The 25,009-nt window shown below is 47.4% G+C and overlaps 1 protein-coding gene across 1 annotated transcript; it reads right to left on the bottom strand.

The window, feature by feature from the left end:
• Positions 1-434: 434 nt before the first annotated feature.
• On the bottom strand, positions 435-24,433 carry LOC105696342 (RNA pseudouridylate synthase domain-containing protein 2; the record flags this gene model as incomplete). Its single annotated transcript, XM_023434999.1, is given in 4 exon segments — positions 435-2,437; positions 2,509-2,685; positions 6,058-6,145; positions 24,211-24,433. Coding segments are annotated over 4 exon segments (1,226 nt in total), but the record flags the coding sequence as incomplete, so codon positions are not given.
• Between the last annotated feature and the right edge of the window lie 576 nt (positions 24,434-25,009).

Here is a 25,009-nt window from a genome sequence, read left to right as displayed (position 1 = left end):
TTTTGACGGTTGTTTCATGAAAATCGGTCGAGTGCTTCTATATGCAACAGCCAACTTTGAAGCCTGATTTCACCCCCTAAAAGTGTTAATCCGCCGATAAAAAAAAAGAAAAAACACGGGTCCCTTAGATTTTAGTCCTCTATAACATATTTAAAAATGAACAAAATCGGAGGGGGACACCTCAGGTACCTTCCTCGTATTCAAGTGTTCAAAGTGGTGGCTCACCCCTTAAAAATGAATTTTTTCGAAAAATTCCAAATGCATGTTTCATAATTCTTCATTCCCTACATATTGACGGTTGTTTTATGAAAATCGGTCGAGTGCCTCTATATGAAACAGCCAACTCACCCCCTTGCACGGCCAACCTTGAAGCCTGATTTCACCCCCTAAAAGTGTTAATCCGCCGATAAAAAAAAAAAAACAGGTCCCTTAGATTTTAGTCCTCTATAACATATTTAAAAATGAACAAAATCGGAGGGGGACACCTCAGGTACCTTCCTTGTAAGATGTCCTCTTTAGACGCGGGAAGATCGTGCTCAGGTTGTTGTAAAGAAAGCCCCGCGTGTCCCGGTGTATCTCTTGGTCTCTCGTAATATATTCGCGATAAAAAATAGACGCGTTTCTGATCGCGACCGGCAGGAGCGAGTCTCCCGGCCCGGGCCTCTCTCGGCGGCGCCTCCACTGAAACGGGTCCCCAAACCGTGCCTCTATTTTAAACCGTCGAGACCGATTTACACGCCCGATAAGCATCCGTCCCATCGTATGATACAGTGACAACGATAAATGCCTCCTTTCAGTACCCTGGGCGGTACGGTATCCGCAAGATAAGCACTCACGTCCAACAATGTACGGCACGGACACGGAACGGACACGGACGCGCAAACCGCCGTCTACGACAGAGCCACGTGCTCCGTACCGCGGTAATCCCTCCGAAGTTGAAAAAGGGAGGCCGCGAAGTGTCCAACTAGAAAATAGGCGGTTAAAAAAGGTGGAGATCCCCCCAGGAGGTGAATTCCGTCGGCTCCCTCGGAGAAGCGACGCGCGAGGCCGTCGGGGTCTTGCCCCGGAATTAAAAGTAGCTGTGTACAAAAGTGGACATACATATACGGCATCCCCGCGTGTTCCCGGATGTTCTCGCTCGATTACCCTACAAAGCGTATCAAAACTATCGGGCCCCTGGTCCGAGGGACGGGCTAAAAAACGAGGCGCGCAGCGTTACGGCGAGACTGGCTCAATATTGTTCGACGCAGGAAGTACAAATAGGGGAATCCCGCAGCGGCGCCGAATACAAAGTGAAACCGGCCGCGGTTTATCCACTTACGGATTCCGTTTACACACCGCGCGCTACGAGATTAACATGTTAACGCCGAGCCGTGGATACGGCACGTCGGAGACCCTCCGACGAGGCGAGGGTCGAGGGCTCAGCGCGCTGCGCTCTTCGGCAGGTCGCCCGGGATTCCCTCGGTCCGGCGAACCTTTCCAGGGATCTATGCGCATCAATGGGAGGATGCGATGGATCCATCGTTGCAAGACGCACGCAGTTAATAAAAATATACTACAGAGCGGCCGTGGAGGCCGTTTTTTAGAGGGGGGCCCGAGTGCCCCGGGGAGGAGGCCGAGCCGGGCGCGCTCGCCGACGATCGGAAGGCACGGGGTAGGACATCAAAGGGGGTCTTCTTCTCTTGAGGGTCTTCCGCGACTATCGGTCGTCGCCGGTCCACTCGCTGGCCGCCCAGGAGGGCAGGGGGGTCTCGTACTCCCACCCGGGTCCGCAGTACCGCCAGGCGTGCAGGTACATCACCAGGTCCGAGGGCTTGGGGTCTCGGTACTTCACCTTGCACTCGTAGCAGTGGGGGTCGACGGTGACTTTGGGGTCGACCCTGGTCCCCGGGTCGGTGCTCTCGGACCCGGTCTGGGTGCCCACCGTCACCTTCAGGGCCTTGGCCTCGTCCTCGGGGGCTGGGCCCGGACCCGGGGAGACCTCCTTCTCGGGGCCTTCGCTCCCCTCGCCCTCGATCTCCAGCTTCGGCTTGAAGAGGCTCATCTCCGCGTCCCCGTCCATCCCCAGCCAGTTCTCCGCGTTGTGGATCCCGATCAGGTCCTTCACCAGCTCCTCGTCGGTCTTCCCGATGTTCCCGCCCTTTCCCTTCTCTGGGCCGAACACCACGTGGTTGTACAGCGGGTCGTTCACCACAGGGTACCCCAGGTACTGCAGGTGTACACGGATCTGGTGCATCCGACCTGTCTGCGGCTTGCAGAGCACCACCGAGGAACGGCCGTTGAAGCTCAGTCGCTTGAATCTCGTCACGCAGTCCTTACCCTTCTCGGACACCTTGCAGACGCCGATCTTGTAGGACACCACCTCGATTGGCTCCGAACAGACCACCTCTTCCTCAGGGAACTCCCCCTCCACTCGACACACGTATTGCTTGTGCACCTGGAAAAGGAGACTTGTACCTCTTGGATTGACCCCAAGGACTCGGTGCACCTTTTTCCACCTTCCCTCACCTGCCTGTTCCTGATCTGGTGCTCCATCTGGCGCGCCTTCTTCGGGGTCCTCCCGAAAAGCAGGATCCCACTCGTCAATCTGTCCAGCCTGTGGATGGTCCTCAGGTTCTTCAGGTTGTACTCCTTCGCCAGGATGAACACCACCGTGTTGTGTCGGTACCGGCCACAGGGGTGGACCTGGAAGAGGGAGGTAGAGATCAGTCCTCCGGGAAGTAGAATGGCAACTTGGGGGGGAAAAGGCACCACTCGCGGTTGCGCTCTTCTTTCTTCAAGGGCTTGATGGAGGGGAAAGAAAATGGAGGATGCAATGAGAGCTTCTAAGGCGAAATGCCTTTCGACTCTTTGCGACTGAGGACGCTCGAAAGGGAGTCGGGCTTCTCCAGGTACACCCTGTACACCCCCCGGGGTGTGCAGGGTGAATTATTTAAGGGGACGTGAAAGTGCCATCCGAGGAGCCAATTGCTCGTGAAGCTTCTCTTCGAACTGGGTGTACCGAATCGTTACCAAATTTTACGCCCTTAAGGCGCAGACCATGAGGAACGTCCCGACCTTTGTGAAATTTCAATTTTTTATGAAAAAAATACATTGTTTAATTTTCGCAAGAAATTTGGAAAACATTCGAATGGGGGTCTTCTTCCTCGGTGCCTTTAACTTCACGGGGTACGGTTTCAAGCTATTCGGTACACCCGGTAGTAGTTTCATATGTGAGATTTTTTGCGACACTTTCGCGTAGCCTTAAGGTTCTCGCAATTTTTCTTCGGAAATTATTTAAAAATTGAAATTTCAATTTTTAATGAAAAAATAGTTTCATAAGTGAGATTTTTTGCGAAACTTTCGCGTAGCCTTAAGGTTCTCGCAATTTTTCTTCGGAAATTATTTAAAAATTGAAATTTCAATTTTTAATGAAAAAAGACATTGTTTAATTGTCTAAAGAAATTTGGAAAACATTCGAATGGGGGTCTTCTTCCTCGTTGCCTCCAACTTCACGGGGTACGGTTTCAAACTATTCGGTACACCCTGTTAGGAGTACTTTCATAAGTGAGACTTTTTGCGACACTTTCGCGTAGCCTTAAGGTTCTCGCAATTTTTCTTCGGAAATTTTCTTGGATATTCGGGACACTGATCGGACCTCGGATCGGCACGCATTGCTGGAGATACAGTCAATTGCGTACGCACGCTGCATATAGCTATCGAGTCCAAGTTGGCACGCGAACCAGACTGCCGACACACATTTTCTTCCCTTTGCGAGCCGCGTTACGTACGACCCGGCGGAAATTGCGCCACATTCCCGGCGATATGAGTATTTTTTCATTAGCAAAACGACTGCTCCGAGGTTCCCGGTACGATCGCCAGGAGGCGCGCAATGGCGCTCCCCCGCGGGATATTAAGGGAAAAAAAAAGACGGGACGAGAGGAGGCGCGAAATAAAAAGAGTCTTCCCTGTTAAATCGTCATCCCCGTAGATTGGTCATGTAAAGCAAGAGGGTTTGAAATTTTGAATAACGAGGAAAGGAAAAAAAAAAAGAATTACCCACTCGAAGCCGCGGCGCATCGCGTGGAGAAGGATTACGTAAAATATCGGAAAATTTCCAGGACTCTCCCTTCGGTTATTTAATTATACCGAGAATCTCCTAATTCGTGTTTTTACCCGCCACTGTGTATCCTCTCATCCGTATTACTTATACCGAGAACTTTCGAAATGAAGAGCCTTTCTTCCCTGTATTTCCCGTTCCGCTAAATTATACCGGGAATTTTGGAATTCAAGCTTCTGCCCGCCATCCTGTATTCCCTTTAGCGTTTAATTATTCCGGGAATTTTGACCCCTGACCCACCGCCCGTTATATTCTCATTTATTTAATTATTCGAAGAATTTTCAAACTCAAGCTCTCCGCCATCTTGTAGGAAGTCCCGGAAAGGCACGATTCGATAAGTCTGACCCATTTCTTCTGGCCATTGCCGTGGAAAGGCAAAGAGGAGGGAAACAATCGCCTCGACAAAAGGAGTCATTTTCGAAAAACACGGAATAATCGCCCAGTTGTCCTCCGAGGCTTTTACAAATGGCGGCGTCGCGAGCGCCGCGGCAACCGGTCCGATCGGTTTTTACTCGCCCAGCGAAAGGAAAAGGAGTCCAAAGATGGAATCGGTTGCGTGGCGAAGGAAAAGCGGGATTTCCCTCTCTTCCCGCATAAATTACCGAGTAATAATTGCCCCGGAGTCGGTTTTTCTCTCCCCGCGCGTAATCCAAGATGGCCGCGCAAGCGACTTCGGTGAGTTCGAGAAAACGAGGAAAGAATCGCCGAGAGAAAGTCGCTAGATCGACCCTCGACATCCGCCAGTCACGATAAGGCGACATTGCCCTGAAATGTCATATCCAATAAAACAAATCAGTCCCCTTTTTGTCCCCGTAGGCTCGAGGAATTAATTTCTTCCGCGACCCGGAAAAGTGGGACTTCCGTCGCGCGACTCGAACCGCCCAACGAGAAGTGGAATCTGTGTCACGTCGCAAAGATACGCTGCCATGTATATAAGAAAGATAAAAAAGGTACTCGGAGAGGTTATCAATCCCCTGTCTTGGATAATGTACGTGATTAGTCGTGCGAAATAATTCCCATGTTTATTCGCGGCGCTGGAACGCGCGTCGAAATCGAAAGTACTCGCTAGAGCCCGCGGCCATTTCTTTTGAAACCAGCTCCGAGCTATATTTTCCATCGGCAGAAGCCTTGCGAAAGAAGAAGGTATTCCGTAACGATTAAATAAGGATCGAGCCATCGACTGGTTTTCGAGATTCTCATCCTTGACCCCGTAATGGCGCAGAAAGGCGCCGGACTCCGGTGGAAGTCCGATCGACTCTTCTAGAACTCCCAAGCCTGACGAAGGTCTCGACTCTTCTCGTAATTCATGGCGTTCCTTCGCCTTTGAATAAATATTTTATATACACATCGTTCAGCCCGATTTGCATTAATTAAACAATTACAAATGGCAATAATAAAGCGCGAGATGTTCGGCCAGAAAAGATTTTCTTTCCCGTTCTGGGGTGGTTAAAGAAAAAAATGTCAAACATTAAGGGGACACGAAAGTGGCATCGATAGTTCACGAAACGTTTCCGAAACTTGGGGTACCGAATCGTTTGAATCTTTAGACCATGAATATGGAGGCCATAAGGAAGGTCCTGACATCTACAAAATCTGAAAATTCATAGAAAATTTTGAAAAGAAATTCTGAAAAACTTGGAATTTTACGAGTGTCCGGACCTTCCTCACGGTATACACGACCACGGTGTAAAGTTTGAAACGATTCGGTGGCCCCAGTTAGGAGGAAAGTGTTATAAAGGAGACTTTTCGCCCCGCCTTAATGTATGAATTGATATAGTTCGTCGGAAGAGTCGAGTCGTCCTTAGAGGGTAAAATCGAAGGAGAGGCGAAGGCGACATCGAGGAAGATGCGGCTTGGCACCGTTGACAGCGGATCGAGCAACGAGAATGCCGTTGGCAGGGTCTTGGCAGTATGTTGGCAGTACTGTCTTGGCAGTACGTTGGCAGTACACCACTTACAGGGATGGACGCAGGCTTGTTGACCACCACGACGTCCTCGTCCATGTGGATCACCGTGATCGGCTCCGAGGTGACCGGCACCTCGTGTCTGCAACACACGAATTGTAAACCAGCTTATAGTGGCTTTGTCGTGCAAATCGGCCATGCTAAAAGTGGATTAAGTGGCCATGAAAATGTCACCAGAGGAATCACTCGACACTTATCTCCAAACCAGGTGAACCGATTCGCTCGAAACTTAACCCCATGACAACAAAGGCCCTAAGGAAGGTCCCTCTACCCATGAAATTTAAATTTTTGATAAAAAATTTTCATAACATTCATAAAAAAATTCACAAAAAAAAAAAGAAAGAAAATGAAATTTCATGCGACGTTTCAAACGAATCGGTGCACCTTGTTGGGAGGAGTTGGATTAACGAGACCTCTGGCGTCACTTTCGGGACGCCTTAATTCCCGGACGAGGTCGGGCGAGGGTCCTCGGGTAAAATGAACCTCCCGAGGAGTCGCTCGCCCATCCTCGTCGGGGGGCCGCGCTAATAATTGAATTAGCCACGAAAGAGTCTCGTCCTGGCCGCACTCCACGGCCAGGACGGATGTCTACGGGTCTAAGAGAAAAGCTCGATTGTTACGACCATTAAGGGGGTGTTAATCGACTAGTCTACGGGAGTAGGGGCACGGGGTCGCGCCTTGACCCCTCGAAATCCCGGGAAGCCGTTAACTGGAGCGGTCTTGCACTAAATAATGCGGTAAACCCGATTGCCTGTCGTGTCGGTAAACGAGCGTTGCTCAACGCTCTTCTGGGAAGGACTTCTAGAGTCGAGATCGGTCGGAGCCAGAGGATTCTCCGATGGGCGTTCGGATTCGGCGGCCGGCTCTAAGTCGAGCTAAATTCGGAGGTACTTCGGATTTAACATCTGGCCTCCTGTCGGCTAGTCGTGTCCGAAAATTAGACCTGACGGGAGAGAGATAGAGACCCGCGAAGGGAAGTCAGGACCGCCTTGTCCGACGGCCACGTGGGGCGCGGTCAAGCTCGAATTGGCGCGCGCAACCAGTGCAACCGGTTGCTCCCCGGCTGCACCTGTTGGGTCGGTTGCGACGGTGCCCACTTAATGTGGTATTTAGGCGTCCACACGGAATGCTCTACCACATTTTAATAAATTTCTTACACGTACTTTCGACATCTAAAAGTGTCATATGCCCACTTAATGTGGTATTTAGGCGTCGGTGAAAATTATTCCAACAGATTTTATGAAATCTTCACACTTGATAAGATGAATATTAATGAACTGAAAATTGAACACGGGGTAGGGAATTTAGACGTCCACACGGAATGCTCTACCACATTTTAATAAATTTCTTACGCGTACTTTCGACATCTAAAAGTGTCATATGTCCACTTAATGTGGTATTTAGGCGTCGGTGATATGAAATCTTCACACTTGATAAGATGAATATTAATGAACTGAAAATTGAACACGGGGTATACACCCCACGTGGGCAGGGAAACGAGTCAATCGATTTTCCTCCCGCTCTTCTGGAGTTGTTCCGCAGTCGTGGAATTGTCATTTCGGCGCAGAAATGGTGCAACCGGTTGCACCGGTTGCCCTTGTGCCGGTCCATCTTCTCTCCCTCGTTGTCTTCGAGTTCCATTTCCTCGCCCAGCCGGAAACGAGAGGACTCACCGGAGTATAAATAATCCAAGGACACTTTATCCGACAAGTGGCTCGGCATTCCCTTGAAAATTGGTGCCCCGAACCGGCACACAACAGGTGCACCGACGCAACCGGTGCAACCGGCAGCCGTCGCATTACCTCCCTTCAATTGACCCGGGTTTCAATTCCACCTCCGGTGGAACGTGCGAGTCTCCTCGCCCTCGGAAAAAGGCGCTGACTGGCCTTTCGATTTCACCGCGCACTCACGACCCTCGGCTCTCGACAAAAGGAGCAAACGCGAGAGAGGGTGGCTGGGCGAGACGGAAAACGTGGAATGGCGAAAGGAGAGAGAGAGAGAAAGAGAGGAAAAGGGTGGACTAGGTCCGCGAGGACGGAAGGGTGAGTTCGCTCCGGTTGCGGAATACGTAACGCGGTTGCATACTCGAGGGGACCCGCGTCGCGAGTTTTTTAAGGACCTCTGGGGGATTTTCCCCCCCCAAGGGGCGCCTCGTGTCGGCGGATTTATCCCGGAGAATCGAGAATCGATCCTTCCGCGTGGTCGCCCCACCGTCAGCCTCCGTAGTTTCGCCGATTCTGAAACAATAACGACTCAATGTCGGGCCTACGGATCCAAGATGGCGGACGCCGCCGCGCGTCCTTATGGAATAAGTAATCGTGGTAAAAAAAGAAGCTAACCCATCCTTATTTCTATAAGCGCGCCTTATTTCCCCCGCTGGGTGGAGTTTCATGGAAAAGTGAATAGATTTCTGTCTAAGAAACTCCGAAGACGGAGGCTAACGGGCACGTTACGCGGATATATGGCTCGAGTGGGATCCAATATGGCGACCGCTGGGGAGGCGGCGGGCGTGCGAGAGAGAGGGCGCGACGCGCGGCCCGCGGGAGCGAGAGAGAAGGAGATACCTCCAGCGACGCGGCTGGTCGCGGTCCCGAGCGCGAAATCCGACGAGGTCGTCGCGACGCGAAAACCTCGGCTCCGCAGATCCCGACGTAAACTCGCTGATTTAACTCGCGTCTTCCTCCTCCCCTTTGTTACCTCCGGGCTCGTAGTTTTTCCCCATTTCCTTCGCGGAAGCTGTGGCGCCGCGCCTCCCCCCACGGCCGCCATTGTCCCGGGTGGACGCGCGTCCCGGGGCTCGAGAATTAACGCCGAGAGTCGCCTTTCTTCGGCGCAGCTTTCATCCCTCCGAGCTTTCGAGTGGATTAAGGCGCGCTTTAATCGGCGTCATCGCGACGTTATACAATCCGCGAAACGCTTCTCCTCGATCTCCATCCCTCCCGCCTGGGAGGTGATTTTTTTTTTTCCATTTTTCCTCAATGCCGGCCCTTGTTAAATTGAAAACTCCGGTAGGCAAAGCCGAGTCGACTGGATACCGAGCCGAGTTCACAGTCCTCCCCTGAATTAGCTCGGGTCGTTGCTTCGATTAGCGGCTACGGTCACGCCATGTTGGACGATACCGCACTTCTCAACGAAACTTCCTTAGCTTCCTTCAGGGCTCCTTCGATCCTAATTTCTCGTTCCCCGAGAATGTCCATAAAATATAAAATCAGTCTTGCAAAAAAAAGTAAACCCCTAAAATTGACCAATCTACCAAGAGCAAGTCCAATTCCATCGACCGCGTAAGAAGAAAATCCACTTTTCACGTGTCGCGTAAAAAACTGGTCCCATTACGAGACGATCATAATGCAAATCCACGGGTATAGAAATGACGGGATGATCCTAGAAAAGGGGGAGAAAAAAAAACAGAGGAACGTGGAGAACCAGTCTTTGGACCCGGCGGCCATCTTGCGAGCGCGTGGGGAGGCTTTTTCGCGAGTGGCGGTTAATTGTCCAAGTTTTTTAGGGTTTCCCCGCCAGAACTTGTAAGAGGCACCAGAAAGTGGGAGGAAACGCGAACCTCGGGCGGTAAACAGTCACTTAGGAGGCCCTCGACGATAACGCGAGGGAAACGGAGGAAACGGCGTTTCTTAATTGGAGGGCGCCACCACTGCGGCGGAGCTTAAATCACGATCACGGGGCGGAGGCATAACCATAGGTTTGTCAGTGGGATCATAAAAGTGGCCGCAAGTCTCCCCGCGTCCGTTCCACGGTCTGCAATGCGCAAAAGCCTTGCTTAAGCCGTCACGAGGATCGGGCCATCGATTGCCGGAGGGAGAAGCGCCTCCACGTTTTCTGGCGCATAATATGCACCTCTATTGAGCCGCCGATCCCGGTTGATCCTCGGTCCTATCAGTTGTCGATAGCTGTCTCATTTAATTTTTGCAACCGCCATTCGGCTGACATCGATTGTCGACGGCCTTATCATATAATTTTTGCAAACGCTCCCTCGGTTACCTCCTCAAGGTATCAGCTGATTTCTCGCTCAAGCTGTCAACCGCGCTGTCAATTCCTGTATCGGGTAATTTACTTTCAAACAAAAAAAATATATATACTAACAAAGTTTGGCAGAAAGTGATATTTTTGTGATAAACATTCCCGGGAAAATTTATTCCCCATTCGGCCTGAGAAAGTAATGGAAATCAGATTAATGAAAATTCCTATTTTTATCGCAGCGTCTGCTAATTTTTCAACTATCCCCTGAGAAACGCGCCCAAACACGTACTTAAACCATCGTGTATTTTTTTTCTCGACAAAATTATTTCTTACAATTTTATATATGTATATTTGTTTCAGTCAACTATTTTTTTCCAGTTCTCATGTTCATCAGCTGTGCCGTCGATCGCTGGATATGCAAATTTTTCGTCCGTACCACTAGTTACCGTTTGAAACTACCATCGGAGAGCACTTACAGCGCATTTCCACCCTCCCTTCGATAAGTCGTTTTCTCATGCGACCGTAGTTTTCCAGGTGAAACGTAACAGCAGCCTAACGTCGCGATATCATCACAAAATTATTTCTTACAATTATATATATTTGTTTCAGTCAACTAATTTTTTTAGCCACCGTTTGAAACTACTATCGGCGATCGCTCGCAGCGCGTTTCCACCCTCCCCCCGATAAGTCGTTTTCTCGTGCGACCGTAGTCTCCCAGGTGAAGCGTAACAGCGGCCTAACGTCGCGATATCATCACAAAATTATTTCTTACAATTATATATATCTGTTTCAGTCAACTAATTTTTTTAGCTATCGTTTGAAACTATCACCGGCGATCGCTTGCAGCGCCTTTCCACCCTCCCCCCGATAAGTCGTTTTCTCATGCGACCGTAGTCGTCCAGGCGCGGCGTAACAGCGGCCTAAGGTCGCGATATCATCGGCCCCGGCCCCGGCGTACGCATAGATAAATCAACCTGTCAAGCCGCCTTTAGAGCCGCTCTCCATCCCCGACTCGTTCCACCCCCGACGCCCTCCGTGCGCTCCCGTTCCTTCCCGGCCCTAACTCGCGCTTTCGACCCGCCGACGACGCCAATCCGGAGTAATTCGCTCAAACGGCAATCGGGAGGGGGATGCCGATCGAATTGGCAATTTCGGGAAATGGCCGCTGCTCGAAGGGTCGGCGAGTCGGTACGCAACTGCACTCGATGGCCATCGCGAAACCGGACATTTCGAGGGTCGTCGACCGTAGTTTGCGACTCCCACCGAGAAGAGGAAGGACACTCGCTGATGAAGAAATCCGTTTTCCTCGCCCTAGAGGGGAGCCCCACCGAAAAGAGGCGTTAAGGTGAAGTGAAACACGTCGAGGAACTTGATCGACGTCGATAAAGAAGATTTTTCTAAATGCCTACGTTGACGACGTTGGTTTTTATATCGACAGTTGGGTCGAATTATATTCGGTATTGTACCAAATGGCATATTCCACCTGTCGTTTTCGTACAATAATTATAAAGAAATCGAAGTAAAACTCCAGAAATCCTCTGGATTCATGCTTTCTGGGGCCCTAATTGACTGCGGAGGGACCCCCTGCGCCAACTGTGATTTCCAGGTCAATTAAATTTTCACTCCGAGACCTCGTATTACCATCGTTTTAGCAAAGAAGCGTATACAACACTTTTTTTGCATTTATCCCAGTCAAATGCGAGTTTATCGATTACCAGAGTGTTCTAAATTCTCGTAAAATTCTCCTGACCCTTTCGATTCTCATATCAGAGCCTTCGATAATTGTATATTGATCGAAATATCAGAGCTCGACGCCATTTTGGTTCTGGTCTGGACTGAGTTAAACAATTTTTTTGAAAAATCCAAATTTTCAATGTGTCAGGACAATTCTTAGATAATCAGGAGTGACGTGTCAAACTTTCGGACAGTTTGGTCTAATACCCTTAAAAAGAAGTGTTGTATTCGAATCGACTGATTTGAAGGATGTTTCACTTCACCTTAAACGATTACCTAGGGGTGTGACGCGCGCCCACGACTCTGGCGTAATGAATTTCTATTATGAAATCTACCCTAATAAAAAAAAGAAAAATTAATTGACTGAAATATATATATATATATATATTGTTGCCTGAATCATGATACGATTATTTTGTTGAGAAGAAAAATCCATATCGTCGATTTAAGCGAATTTTCTTCATCCTTCCTGGCATTTCTTGGGGTGGACTCGATCTAGGGTGGTATTATGGCTTGAATTTATACGGTATAAAATATGCGATAAATTCAGTCTTTCAAGGATTTTAATTCCGTCCGTATAATAATTACGGGGCGAATGGAAGGATAATTCCGCAAGTTGCGGAGCGGCTCGGTATGTTGATTATTTTTATATAAATCGAGATCAGTATTTTCTTCCTTTCCGGCAGACTTTTCCCGCGAATTGAGAGGCGGGAACCCACCCCTTGGAAACCGAGACCCGGAGAGAGACGTCGATATTTCATTTCCTAATGGAACGACGGTGTCATAAATCGAGAGAGGGCAGGGCCGAGACCTGTTGAATTCATTTTTATCGATTTATCAATAGAGCCCGCCTCTAGACGTTTCGCCAGCTCGGATAATGGTCGCATTTCGGAGGCGACAATGGGTCACGTTTAGCGAGACCGCCTCGATAACTGTGCAAATTCCCATTATCCTCGGCCATCTTGATTTTCCGTAGGACCATTGGGGTCTCCTCATTTTCCGAGGATCCCCGCCGACTGGCTGGATATTCCTCGGAATGGAGAATAATAAAATGTATATATTTATTCGCCCCCAATCAGAGACCCTCCCCCGTCGCGGATCCTCCGGAGAACATCGGGCCGGATTTACATTTTTCCCGGGATTTCCGGGGGAATTGATTAGAATTACGGCCTCGATTACGTCGGGCCACTGAATGCCAATGGGCGGACAATTAATCACGCGGTCGCAAAAACTGGCGTTGAAATCCCCGAGAAGAGACAACGTCAAGCGTGGAACGGCAAGGTTGGAAATGACATTAAAAAAAAATATATCATAAGCGGTGGCATAAAGTGTGTAGAAGAAAAATAAAAATGAGGATTCCCCGTTTAATCCGTTTTGTGGGAAGACAAGAAGAAAAAAAAAAAAAAGTAGGAAAGGAGGAGAAATTCGAGTTACGGAAAGAAAAGCCGGCGGGCCTGGGTGCAGGGGGGGAGGGGAAAAAGGAAAACGAAGGCAAGGGGAGGAGAATGCGGAATATCTCATGCACGCTATGAAACGGTTTCGAGTGCGGTCCTTTCTGCAAATAGACGAACGAGAGGCAAGGATTATAGTTCGCCGACAGACTCTGCAGAGGCTCTTCAGACTTGGCAACGTCACTGAAAAAACGCAGACCACGAGGGAGCGAAAGAGAAAGAGAGGGAGGGAGTTAATTTAGTATTCCGCGACAAATAAAATGCAGGGTCGAATGAAAAGAACGGCCTTCCTCCCCTTTAATCCTAAGAATCCGCCCAACAAGCCATTTTGCATTCACAAATTCCCCATAATCGCCGGCATTTAACAAACCGAAGACAACGAGGCGGATTTTCGGTGGCGTCCATCTTGGAACTCTAATTCCTCCTTTGATCGGTTAATCCATTGAAAAAAAAAAAAAAAAATAGAAAAAAATTCCACATCTAAGAAAGATCCCAAGAACTACCCCGCCACCCATGAAACGTCCTCCGATCACAAATAAAAGACAGATCTCACACAATTCGTTTAAAAAATCGACAGTTCCACAGGTGTCAACGCCGACTGGTTATACCGACATCGGAAAAAAAAAAAAAAAAATCCTCGCCAATTGATAATTGAATTTCAAGTTTACTTCAGATCTCCGAAGTACCGATGTGATTTCCTGGTAATAAATATCGTCGTTTTTATTATTAAATGGCACCCTGTAGGGCGGCCGGAAGAGGCGAGCAAAATTCCGGGGATGCGGAGGATTGATAATAACGCGGCGTTAGAATAATTGAACCGGGTGGCGGGTTGCCAATGCGTTTTTCCTGAATTTATGCAAAGGAGCGTCCCCCGGCGCCTCCCGCGTCCTCGGGCACTCCATTTCGCGAAAATAATGGGCGCCCACACGAGTGTACCGGAGCCGGAGGCGAATATAGCCGGCGCGGCCGCAGTCGCGGCCGCGCCGGGGAATTGTGTGCTTTTCAGGTTGGTACACGAGCTTTTGTGGGCCGCACCAGCGGCGACGCCAATAGCGACGCCAATAGCGACGCCACCGGCTAATTGGGTTACCGTAACCAATTTCCCGGAACGCCGCGAGGGAAGAGCCGATGGTTAAGGGCGCGAGCTGGACTCCACGCACCCTCGCGGCTTATCAGCGCGCTTATCGACGCGCTTATCGCGGGCACGGGATCGGACTGCGCCGCAGTGCGCCCCTTCTCCAATCTGGACTTTCGCACTGAAGGGGGTGGAAATTTGTAAAATGAATTTAAAACGGAACGGTAGGTCGAATTGAGAAATTGGGGGTGGAAATTTGTAAAATGAATTTAAAACGGAACGGTAGGTCGAATTGAGAAATTGGGGGTGGCAATTTTTAAAATGAATTTAAAACGGAACGGTAGATCGAATTGAGAAATTGAGGTGAAAGTTTTGTAAGGGTTTTCAGATTAGATTAGGGTAGCGGATGAAATTTTTTGGAAATTTTTTATGAATCGGACTGCGCCGCACTTTCGCACAAAAGGGGGTGGAAATTTGTAAAATGAATTTAAAACGGAACGGTAGATCGTATTGAGAAATTAAGGTGAAAGTTTTGTAAGGGTTTTCAGATTAGATTAGGGTAGCGGATGAAATTTTTTGGAAATTTTTTATGAATCGGACTGCGCCGCACTTTCGCACAAAAGGGGGTGGAAATTTGTAAAATGAATTTAAAACGGAACGGTAGATCGTATTGAGAAATTAAGGTGAAAGTTTTGTGAGGGTTTTCAGATTAGATTAGGGTAGCGGATGAAATTTTTTGGAAATTTTTTATGAATCGGACTGCGCCGCACTTTCGCACAAATGGGGGTGGAAATTTGTAAAATGAATTTAAAAAGCAACGGTAGATCGAATTGAGAAATTGGGGTGAAAGATTTGTGAGGGTTTTCAGATTAGATTAGGGTAGCGGATGAAATTTTTTGGAAATTTTTTATGAATCGGACTGCGCCGCACTTTCGCACAAAAGGGGGTGGAAATTTGTAAAATGAATTTAAAACGGAACGGTAGATCGTATTGAGAAATTAAGGTGAAAGTTTTGTGAGGGTTTTTAGATTAGGGTAGCGTATCAAATTTTTTTTCGACCACCGATAGTTAAGGGGGTAAGTCGGACCCCTCGTGGCTTATCGGCGCGCTTATCACGGGACCGGAATCAGCTGGCGCCGCACTTTCGCGCAAAAGGGGTGAAATTCGTGGAGGGAATTTAAACGAAACGATAGATCAAATTGAGCGAAGCCGAGCGAGGAGTTTTAGGTATTTTAAGATTTAAGATTAAGTGGAGTCCAAACGAGCCAGACCAGACCCCCCTCGATATGCTATCACTGGTTGTAGCGTTTAATGTTACCACTCGTGGTATCACCTCCTTCCTGCCGTTACTCATCGCTCAGTCCCAACCAACATAATTGACGAAACCATCCGTTCCCAATTTCATCCTCGGTTTTCAAATAAATCCCAAGTTCCTCTACTTCCTCCAAAATGGCGGACTCCTCGCCGAGGTACGCGTCGATTCGCTAACAGCTGCAAGAGTAGCATCGAAAGTCCCCCTTTGCCTCGCTTTTTGAACGATTACTCTTTAGAAGTAGCGCTCGCTCGGAGTGTAACGACAGTCGTGTACTTGCATCCGGCAAAGAGTACATTGGCGTCGAGGAAAGATTTCAAATGGAAAGCAGCTTTGTCGGATTCCAAAAGTTCCCAGAGGCATTCCAAACCATGAATTCGGGAATTTCCCCACATCCCTCAAATATCAACGTCTCCCCCAGTCACTCACTTAACCTTCATAACATCAGAACGAATTGACATTTTTATTTAAAACCTTGGCAAGATATTTTCCAATAGTGTTACTAACAATTTATGGAATTAAAAAAAAATAAGAATTAAATTTTCCGAGTCATCTAAACTGATTTTCCCCCTTCAATTTTTAGCCTCTCGACAAAACAATCGTTTCTCGCAATTGTGCCCATAATTATGAAAGTGGTCTAAGTCATATATTTTTTGTTTCGAAATTACATTGAATTAATTTCCTTTGAAATAATATGGCGTGAAATAACTGATAAACTCATTTTTTTTTTTTTTTTAATTTTGACTTAGACCACTTTCATAATTATGGGCACAATTATACATCCGTTCAGGCAACGATGTATGTATTTTCTTTTTTTCTCAGGTCAGGGGGAATTTTCTTTCCAGTGTTCCCTTTTTCCAGGTGCTGGAGAACTCGCGATCAAGGAAGTCAAAGCGGCCTTTCGCGTCGCGACGCATCGCTGTCACGCATGGTGTCATCTCTTGGAATAAATCCTTGAGTAAATCGCACCGTCGGTACTCCTTCCGTCTCCTTGTCCGGGTTCTGTACCTTCGTTCTCCCCTTTGACCACATCCCGGGGCGTCTCATCCCCGGCACCTTCTATAACAGTTCTCGCTCCATTCCTTCTCTTTTCGGAGCATCGTGAATTCCCGAGGCGCAGATGACGCTATGCACTCGCGTATGTAGATTACAGTCTCGTCTATTCCCGTACCGGCCCGAATCGTGTGGGTGTACGTAATGCCCTCGCGCTCACGTGACGTCAAATTATTCAGCCCGGTCCAGTGACTTAAACGCGACGTAAGTGCACAATCGTTCTAAATTGTTTAATTCGACCGAAAATATCCCGAAGCGATCCTCGAGAGAAACGCATCTCGCCCGTCTTGCTCTCTCTCTCTCTGCACAATTCTCGCCAAGAATTCCGAACTCCTCGGGGGGAAAATCTCAAATGCTCGGATAATTGCAGCCACACTTGGAAAGAAAATCTCGAGTGCGCAACCCCGGGGATATCGATAGAAAAAAAAATAAATAAAAAATAAAATTTCACCGTGAGCATCCATAAGCCCAAAAAATATTAACATCGCGAGGAGATTACTAGGGAGGAAAAGACTCCAAATTCCATTGATTGGAATCGAAGAACAAAAAAAAATGTTAAGCCATAATATAAGATCCTAAGTCCATGCACCGAGAAAAAAAAATTTATCGGACCAACGACATATATTTTTTCTTTCGAAATTACATTGAATTAATTTCCTTTGAAATAATATGGCGTGAAATAACTGATAAACTCATTTTTTTTTTTTAATTTTGACTTAGACCACTTTCATAATTATGAGCACATGTATATATTGCCATTAATTCCAGAAGTAATTACTGGCCTCAAATAAATAGTCACGATTCCGAATGGATGTTGCATTCAATTAATTCGAGTTTATTCCAGCGAGGTAATTATTCTCCGAATTAGTAAATTATATTTCATTGGTAGGATCACATTATATTTTTTTTTTTTTTTAACGCGAAGAGACATTCACATCGAGATGAGACTCTCCCCAGGTGAAAAGGGCCTCTCGGATTCGCACGAGAGAGAGAGAGGAAAATTTCATTTAGGTCGCGAAAGGAACATCTGTAGTTGGAATCGAAGAAACGGCCCCTTACGTAACCACAATGGTGGTTGCGCGGAGGTTACGTAAGTGACGGATGCGTCTTACGACTTGCACTCGCCAAGCAGGTGCACCGATGAACGTAGCGCGTGTCTCTCTCTTTGGAGAACCGTGGAAACACCTCCTTGTGCAACGAGTGCCGAGGTCCATTTTCGGCGTTCCCGGTAACACCGGCCTAACAATGGCCGCGATAATCTACGGCTCCGCTGTTTTCGCAATCGTTACGGAAACTAGGTGGAGAAAAAAAAAAAAAAAGGAGAGATCGAATAACGCAAGGAAGCGTGAGAAGTGTAATATACCACACACGCGGCATGAATTTCCATTAGAGGCGCAATTGAAATTTCGTCAACCCCGAGAGAGAGAGTTTCGCCACCTTGCCGAGAGGCGGCGCGCCACTCTCGAAGCTAACCTTTAAATCGGCCTTGGCCAGGTGCACCTAGCCGACGCGATATCCGCGGTAACTGCCGCGGTAATTAAATCAACTATCTCCTGGCGAGGATCTCTTTCTCTCTCTCTCTCTCGTCGGGATGAGCCGCCGTTAATCCCGCAATTTCCACGTTTCCTCGGCCCCGAAACGTGCGTCACAAAGGTAGAAACCGCGCAATAAAAATGGGAGCGTCCTCGCACCTCGCGCGGCCATCTTGGTTTTCACAGAAGCGTCGTTGAGGCCCGTAATTGAGGATTTAAATGAAAAACAAGTACGTAGTGATGCTTAATGCGAGAAAACAGATGGATTCGATGTAATTTAACCCTTTGCGGTCGCATTTTCCCAAGATCAAGAGGATTTTGGTGGCTGAGAGTAGACATACGACTGCAAAGGGTTAATAATCATCGGGATTTAGTTTAGGGTAATTAACATTGTAATCCTTAATATATTCAATATGAAATTATAACTTTCTCTCTCTCGTCGGGATGGCCGCCGTTAATCCTGCAATTTCCACGTTTCCTCGGCCCCGAAACGTGCGTCACAAAGGTGGAAACCGCGGAATAAAAATGGGAGCGTCGTCGCACCTCGCGCGGCCATCTTGGTTTTCACAGAAGCGTCGTTGAGGCCCGTAATTGATGATTTAAAGGAAAAACAAGTACATAGTGACGTTTAATGAGTGAAAACAGATGGATTCGACGTAATATAATAATCATCGGGATTTAGGTTAGGGTAATTAACATTATAATTCTTAATATATTCAATATGAAATTATAATCAGGCCCGGAAGAGGACTTTCGAAGAGTCGGATTTTCCGAGAGGAAGTCTATGGTAAAGGTTCGACACTCTGGACCATACGTGACCCCGTATAGGACCGTCTCGAACTGGTTCGCGGAAAAAGCGACGTGGTCACGATCCGTGGTGCCCCGAGGAGGGAATAAATCCTCCCGAAGAGTTACGAAAGTTAACCGTTAACTCGAGAGAAAGGAAGAGTTAGTACAGAGGTGGACGTAGCCGAGATTCGCTAGTGAATTATTTCGAGATGGTGGGGAGAGCAAAATCTCGAAGCCGGCCAAAAAGTCGTGGGAAAAATCTCGGCGCGCGGAAAAAACGCAAGAAAAAAAAAAAATCGTCCTCGGTCTCAAACTTCCTCCCTCGGGGTGAAGAATTAACAAATGGAACCTAAAATAGAGAGTCTTGAAATAAATTTGGAAAAATGGTCGTGGGAAGAATTGAAAAAAAAAAAGAAAAAAAATGGTAAAAAAGGAGAAAATTACATTTTCTTCCGCGGGAAATCTTCCTTCGTCTCAAACTCTCCCATTTGGGTCGAAGAACTAAAAAAAAAATAGGACGGAGGATCTCGAAATGGGTCTTGGAAGACGATGACGCGAAGAATGTAGGAGGGAGGAAAAATCGTAGAAAGGAGGGAAAATCGGGGATTTTTTCGCCATCTCGGGAATGAAAATGGCGGAACCGGGGAACTTGTTCGCAAGAGAGATCGGCCCGAAGAATTGGACGTAAACGTTTCCTTAACGAGGAAGAATGGACCACGTCAAAGAGACGTGACTCGAGTTCCCGGGCAATTTCGAGAGAGAGAGGGGGAGCGGACGAGAGACGGCGGGCTTCCGTTGAAATTTCAATGGCGCACTTCCGGTTCGATTTTACACGGCTAGACGAGCCGCAAGGTGAGGCGATTCGCGGCTCTTCCTCGATCGATCTCCCCCCAGAAAAGTGGAGTTTTACGAGGGCCTCTAAGTCGGCGAGGCCGTTTCTCAGCCGAAGATCCGAGGAGCCTCGGGTTTATAATAGAAACACAAAGTTAATCAGCGCAGAGTTAGATCTTGAGAGTCCGGGCAATCAAAAGAGGAAATAAAAGGAAAGTACAAGTGGCCGTATATCTCGAGAGGAAGTTACTACCGGTGCTAAAATAAGCTGCAACTACTCCTACTGCCGGGCAGTGCCGCCTCTGCTGTTCCCCATGTTTCTCTACTCCCCCTAAAACACCCTACGGAATAAAATCGTCCAAAAGATGGGCGTCAAATAAATAGTTCATAAATACAGAGCGTCCCTTAATTCCGGATATCCTCCCTACTGGTCTCTATTACGCGAAATAGGACGAAGGAAAAAAAATAGAGACATCCTTCCTGCCCCCTAGAACGGACTAAACTGCTGAGTAGAATCGTAGAAAAAAAAAATGTGCGTCAAATAAACAGGCGTTTCGGGTATCGCGATAGATATCACGGGATGGAGCACCGAGAAAAAAAAATAAAAAAATAAAAAGAGCGTCGCGTTAAACAAAGCGACCATAAATATGGAACGCGTCAAATTTGGTCGGTTTTTCCCGGCGAGGGTGACGTTTCCTCTCTCATCTTTTTTTTTTTCCCCTCTCTCTCTCGCGTTCCACCGCTGACGTCCGGCGGATTCCATTATTGCGGGATGATTCCCGGAAACGCGGGAAATATTATTCTTTCGAGCACGTCGCCTCGGGTCAAACGTGACTGCCAGCTCGGAGAATTGATCCGCGACGTTAAAAGAGGATTTTTCGTCGAGGAGCGCGGCCGAGATGTCTTTGAGATTCCATACGTGTTCATGGACCGTGCGGGGTCTCAACGTCGAAAAGTCCTAGGATGCAAATTAAGGGGTCACCGCATCTCGGCGACCCACATTTACCGTCCTAGTTTCACTTTTCTCCTTCCCCTTGATTCTCTCTTTTGTTTCAATAAGTCGCCATCGACGGCACCGGAGTCGAAGCTTGACAATTGGATGAAAATTATTCGATCGAAACAATTGGATGAATATGAGTTAAATGGGGGAAAGAAAATAATTAAATCGAATTTATTCCCCTTTTTACCCTGCGGCGAAGCTTTTGTTTCAATAAGTCGCCATCGACAGCACCTGAGTTGAAGCTTCCTCGACAATTGGATGAAAATTATTTAATCGAAACAATTGGATGAATATGAGTTAAATGGGGGGAAGAAAATAATTAAATGGAATTTATTCCCCTTCTTCCCTTGCAGCGAAGCTTTTGTTTCAATAAGTCGCGATCGACAATCGGAAATGACTTAATCGAAACAATTGGATGAATATGAGTCAAATTGGGGGAAAGAAAATAATTAAATCGAATTTATTCCCCTTTTTCCCCTGCAGCGAAGCTTTTGTTTCAATAAGTCGCCATCGACGGCACCGGAGTCGAAGCTTCCTCGACAATTGGATGAAAATTATTTAATCGAAACAATTGGATGAATATGAGTTAAATTGGGGAAAGAAAATAATTAAATCGAATTTATTCCTCTTTTTCCCCTGCAGGGAAGCTTTTGTTTCAATAAGTCGCCATCGACAATCGGAAATGACTTAATCGAAACAATTGGATGAATATGAGTTAAATGGGGGAAAAAAAAATAATTAAATCGAATTTATTCCCCTTCTTCCCTTGCAGCAAAACCCCGGTCGCGAGACGCGAGCCCGTCAAGGTTGTGTCCCGCTAAAATAAGAAATCATCGAGTCCGTCCAAGTAAGCCCTAAATTTTAAGCCGTCTTTATTTGGCACAGACGCCTCGGTTACGTTTTTAGGCACGAGCGGCATGCGGCGCTCCCAAGTGCACACACATTGTCGGCCGCCGAGCGGAGGCCGAGGAGTCGGCACCTCGAGGTGCAGCTGCAACTGCGCCTCGACGGGCGCGTTAACGTGTCACAATGGTCACTCGAGAATCGCCGGCATCTAATATTAGGCGGCGCCTTTGCCGATGAACCGTTGCACATCCAACACCGAGAGGAAGGGGGAAAAAAAATAAAAAAAAAAACATTCCTCGAGGCAATGAATTTAAATTAAACCATATCAAAGAAATCGACTCGAATAAATAGGACGCAACGTTTATTCGGAATTATGCTAATTTGAGTGAAACAATTATTCCTGGAGTTAAGGTGAAGTGAAACCCCCTTCAAATCAGTCGATTCGAGTACAACACTTTTTTTTAAGGGTAAAAGACCAAACTGTCCGAAACTTTGACACATCGCTCCTGATCGTCTAAGAATTGTCCTGACACATTGAACATTTTTATTTTTTAACAACATTTTTTAACTCAGCTCAGACAAGAACCAAAATGGCGTCGAGCTCTCATCTTTCGATCGAAATACAATTATCGAAGGCTCTGATATGAGAATCGAAAGGGTCAGGACAATTTTATGAGAATTTAGAACACTCTGGTAATCGATAAACTCGCATTTGAACGGAATAAAGGCAAAAAAAGTGTTGTATGCGCTTGTATACCAAAACGATGGTAATACGAGGTCCCGGAGTGAAAATTTAATTGACCTGTAAATCACAGATGGCGCAGGGGGTCCCTCTGCAGCCAATTAGGGCCCCAGAAAGCACGAATCCAGAGGATTTCTAGAGTTTTACTTCGATTTCTTGATAATTATTGTACGAAAACGACAGGTGGAGTATGCCATTTGGTACAATACCCAATATAATTCGACCCAGCTGTCAATATAGAAACGAACGTCGGCAACGTAGGCATTTAGAAAAATCTTCTTTACCGACGTCGATCAAGTTCCTCGACGTGTTTCACTTCACCTTAAGACATGCATTTTCCTGGTTCAAGGAAAATAAATGAAGAAGCTCGACGGGGAGAAATTCCCATTTGCTACATCGTGGTTAATTTTTTCCCTTCTTCCAAGGACCCTTTCGCCGATCGAGTCCACCCGGGGAGTCTCGATATTTCCGAAGACAAGGTTTTGGCAAAATCGACAAGGCTATCTTTTTCATCGGGAAGGCTCCTCGTTGGCATTAAACGAGGGATCGTAAATCTCGACCCGCGCAAAAGGTCTCTCCCGACAAGACCAGGAGTAATCGCGACCATTCTATGGCCTTGGGGTCGTCGATAAGACCTGCCGAAAATCTCACGCGGTTTTTCGGAATCGTCCTCGAGAGTCTCTGAGAACGTCACCCGACGCCTCGGATGGACGTGTCTCATCTCCGAAGACTGCGGATAAATGCCAAGGACGAGCGTCCGGTCGTTAAAGGCTACTCCACGGCGCACCGCGTAACCTTTGAATCCCGGTGCAGCTACCTTTCCCCCCTACGGCCATTTCTCTCGTTTCGTAACACGGTTCCCACCTTCGAGAGGTGCTCGAAGGTGGTCGCGAAACTTCCCACTAATGCGCTATAAGTCTCCCAAAAACCCTCGGTCGAATATTTCACCATTCCTACATTTAATTCCACCGAACAAAAAAAATTCTTACCCCTGAATTTTTGTCTGAAAACTAACATTTTGACAGTTTCAGGACACATCATGAATACCCACGATTCTCGTTTTAAAGTTTCAGTCAGCTGAAATGAGCACTTTACCATTTTCCACATTTAATTCCACAAAAAAAAAAAAAAAAATGCTTACCCCTGAATTTTTGTCTGAAAATTAACGTTTTGACAGTTTCAAGACACATCATGAATACCCACGAATTTTTGTCTGTAAATTAACATTTTGACAGTTTCAGGACACATCATGAATACCCAGGATTCTCGTTTTAAACTTTCAGCCAGTCGAAACGAGCACTTTACCATTTTCCACATTTAATTCCACCGAAAAAAAAAAAATGCTTATCCCTGAATTTTTGTCTGAAAACTAACATTTTGACAGTTTCAGGACACATCATGAATACCCACGATTCTCATTTTAAAGTTCCCGCCAGTCGAAACGAGCACTTTACCATTTTCCACATTTAATTCCACCGAACAAAAAAAAATTCATAATCTTGAACATTGTCCAAAAATAAAAATGTTGACAGGGTCAAGACGCGTTTTAGACCCTCGCGAATGACGTGTTAAAATTTCAGTCAATTCGGTGGACGTTAAAAAAAAAAAAAGTGTCCAGTTGGAATCGATTCGAGGGTTTCGGTCCGCCTTAAGTCGCAGCGACCCTCTCCAAATTTCTATATAATTCTGCTATTATCAGCCGTCCTTGTTCTTATCACCTAAGGCTCGAGTTCCTCAATGCGGAGAAAACGTCGAGGACTCGCCGCAGCTACGAGGTGCATCGAGATTCAACATAGCCCAGGCTTACCTGTGAACGACGTTAGCCAGGAGGTCGTTGTGACGTAGCCTGTAATCGACGTCGACGCGTTGATAATTGACGGTGAGCGTCCCGGCGCGGATGCACCGCTCGTACTCCTCCGCAGGATGGGCGCGGAATTCCCTGGCGAAGACCTCCAGGATCTTCTCGCCTACCCATCGTCCCTTCGTGAACGTCGTGAAGGTGAAGTAATAAGGAAACACCTTACGAAGGCCTGAAAAAAATAATATATAATAAATTTCAATACGAGTCCAGAAAAATTAATAAAAATTACCCCGGATCGACAAAAGCGAATAAAAAATTGATACAAGTCCGACGAACGTGGGGGAAATCGAATAAGACGATAAATCGACGAGAAGAGGAGGTGTTACAAGGTAGACCTATATTCGGAAAGCCAAGGTCCCCGCCTTCCTTAGGCCTCCTCGAGGGAAATCCTCCGAGTGTCCCCCAAGAGGCTCGACGGAATCGACGCGAGGAAGAGGAAGAGGCTCCTCGGGGAGACTTAGGAGACAATGTCGCAGGGGCTCAGCCTGCTGCTCTCGAGGAAGTTTAGCGCCAGGGGCACTCGTCGGCGCCCTAATACGTAGGGTATGAGTTCTGGCTCCACCCTGGACCCTGCAGCTGGTGCCCCTTGTATCTTCTATCTTCCATCTTCCATCTGCCCTCCTCCGGGGCCCGGAGTTGAAGGAGCCGGACGTAAGGCGATGAAGTTTCATCGGAAGATAACCGGGGTTCCGCGGAAGGAAGTGGAGTGCCCGGAAGAGGGTGCCGCTCTTCAGGACCCGAGGGG

The sequence above is a fragment of the Orussus abietinus genome, unplaced genomic scaffold, assembly GCF_000612105.2.
Source record: "Orussus abietinus isolate OABI.00-Male unplaced genomic scaffold, Oabi_2.0 scaffold34, whole genome shotgun sequence".
NCBI lineage: Eukaryota > Metazoa > Arthropoda > Insecta > Hymenoptera > Orussidae > Orussus > Orussus abietinus.
The sequence above is the reverse complement of the archived record's forward strand: the minus strand, read 5'-3'. Positions and strand labels throughout refer to the sequence as shown.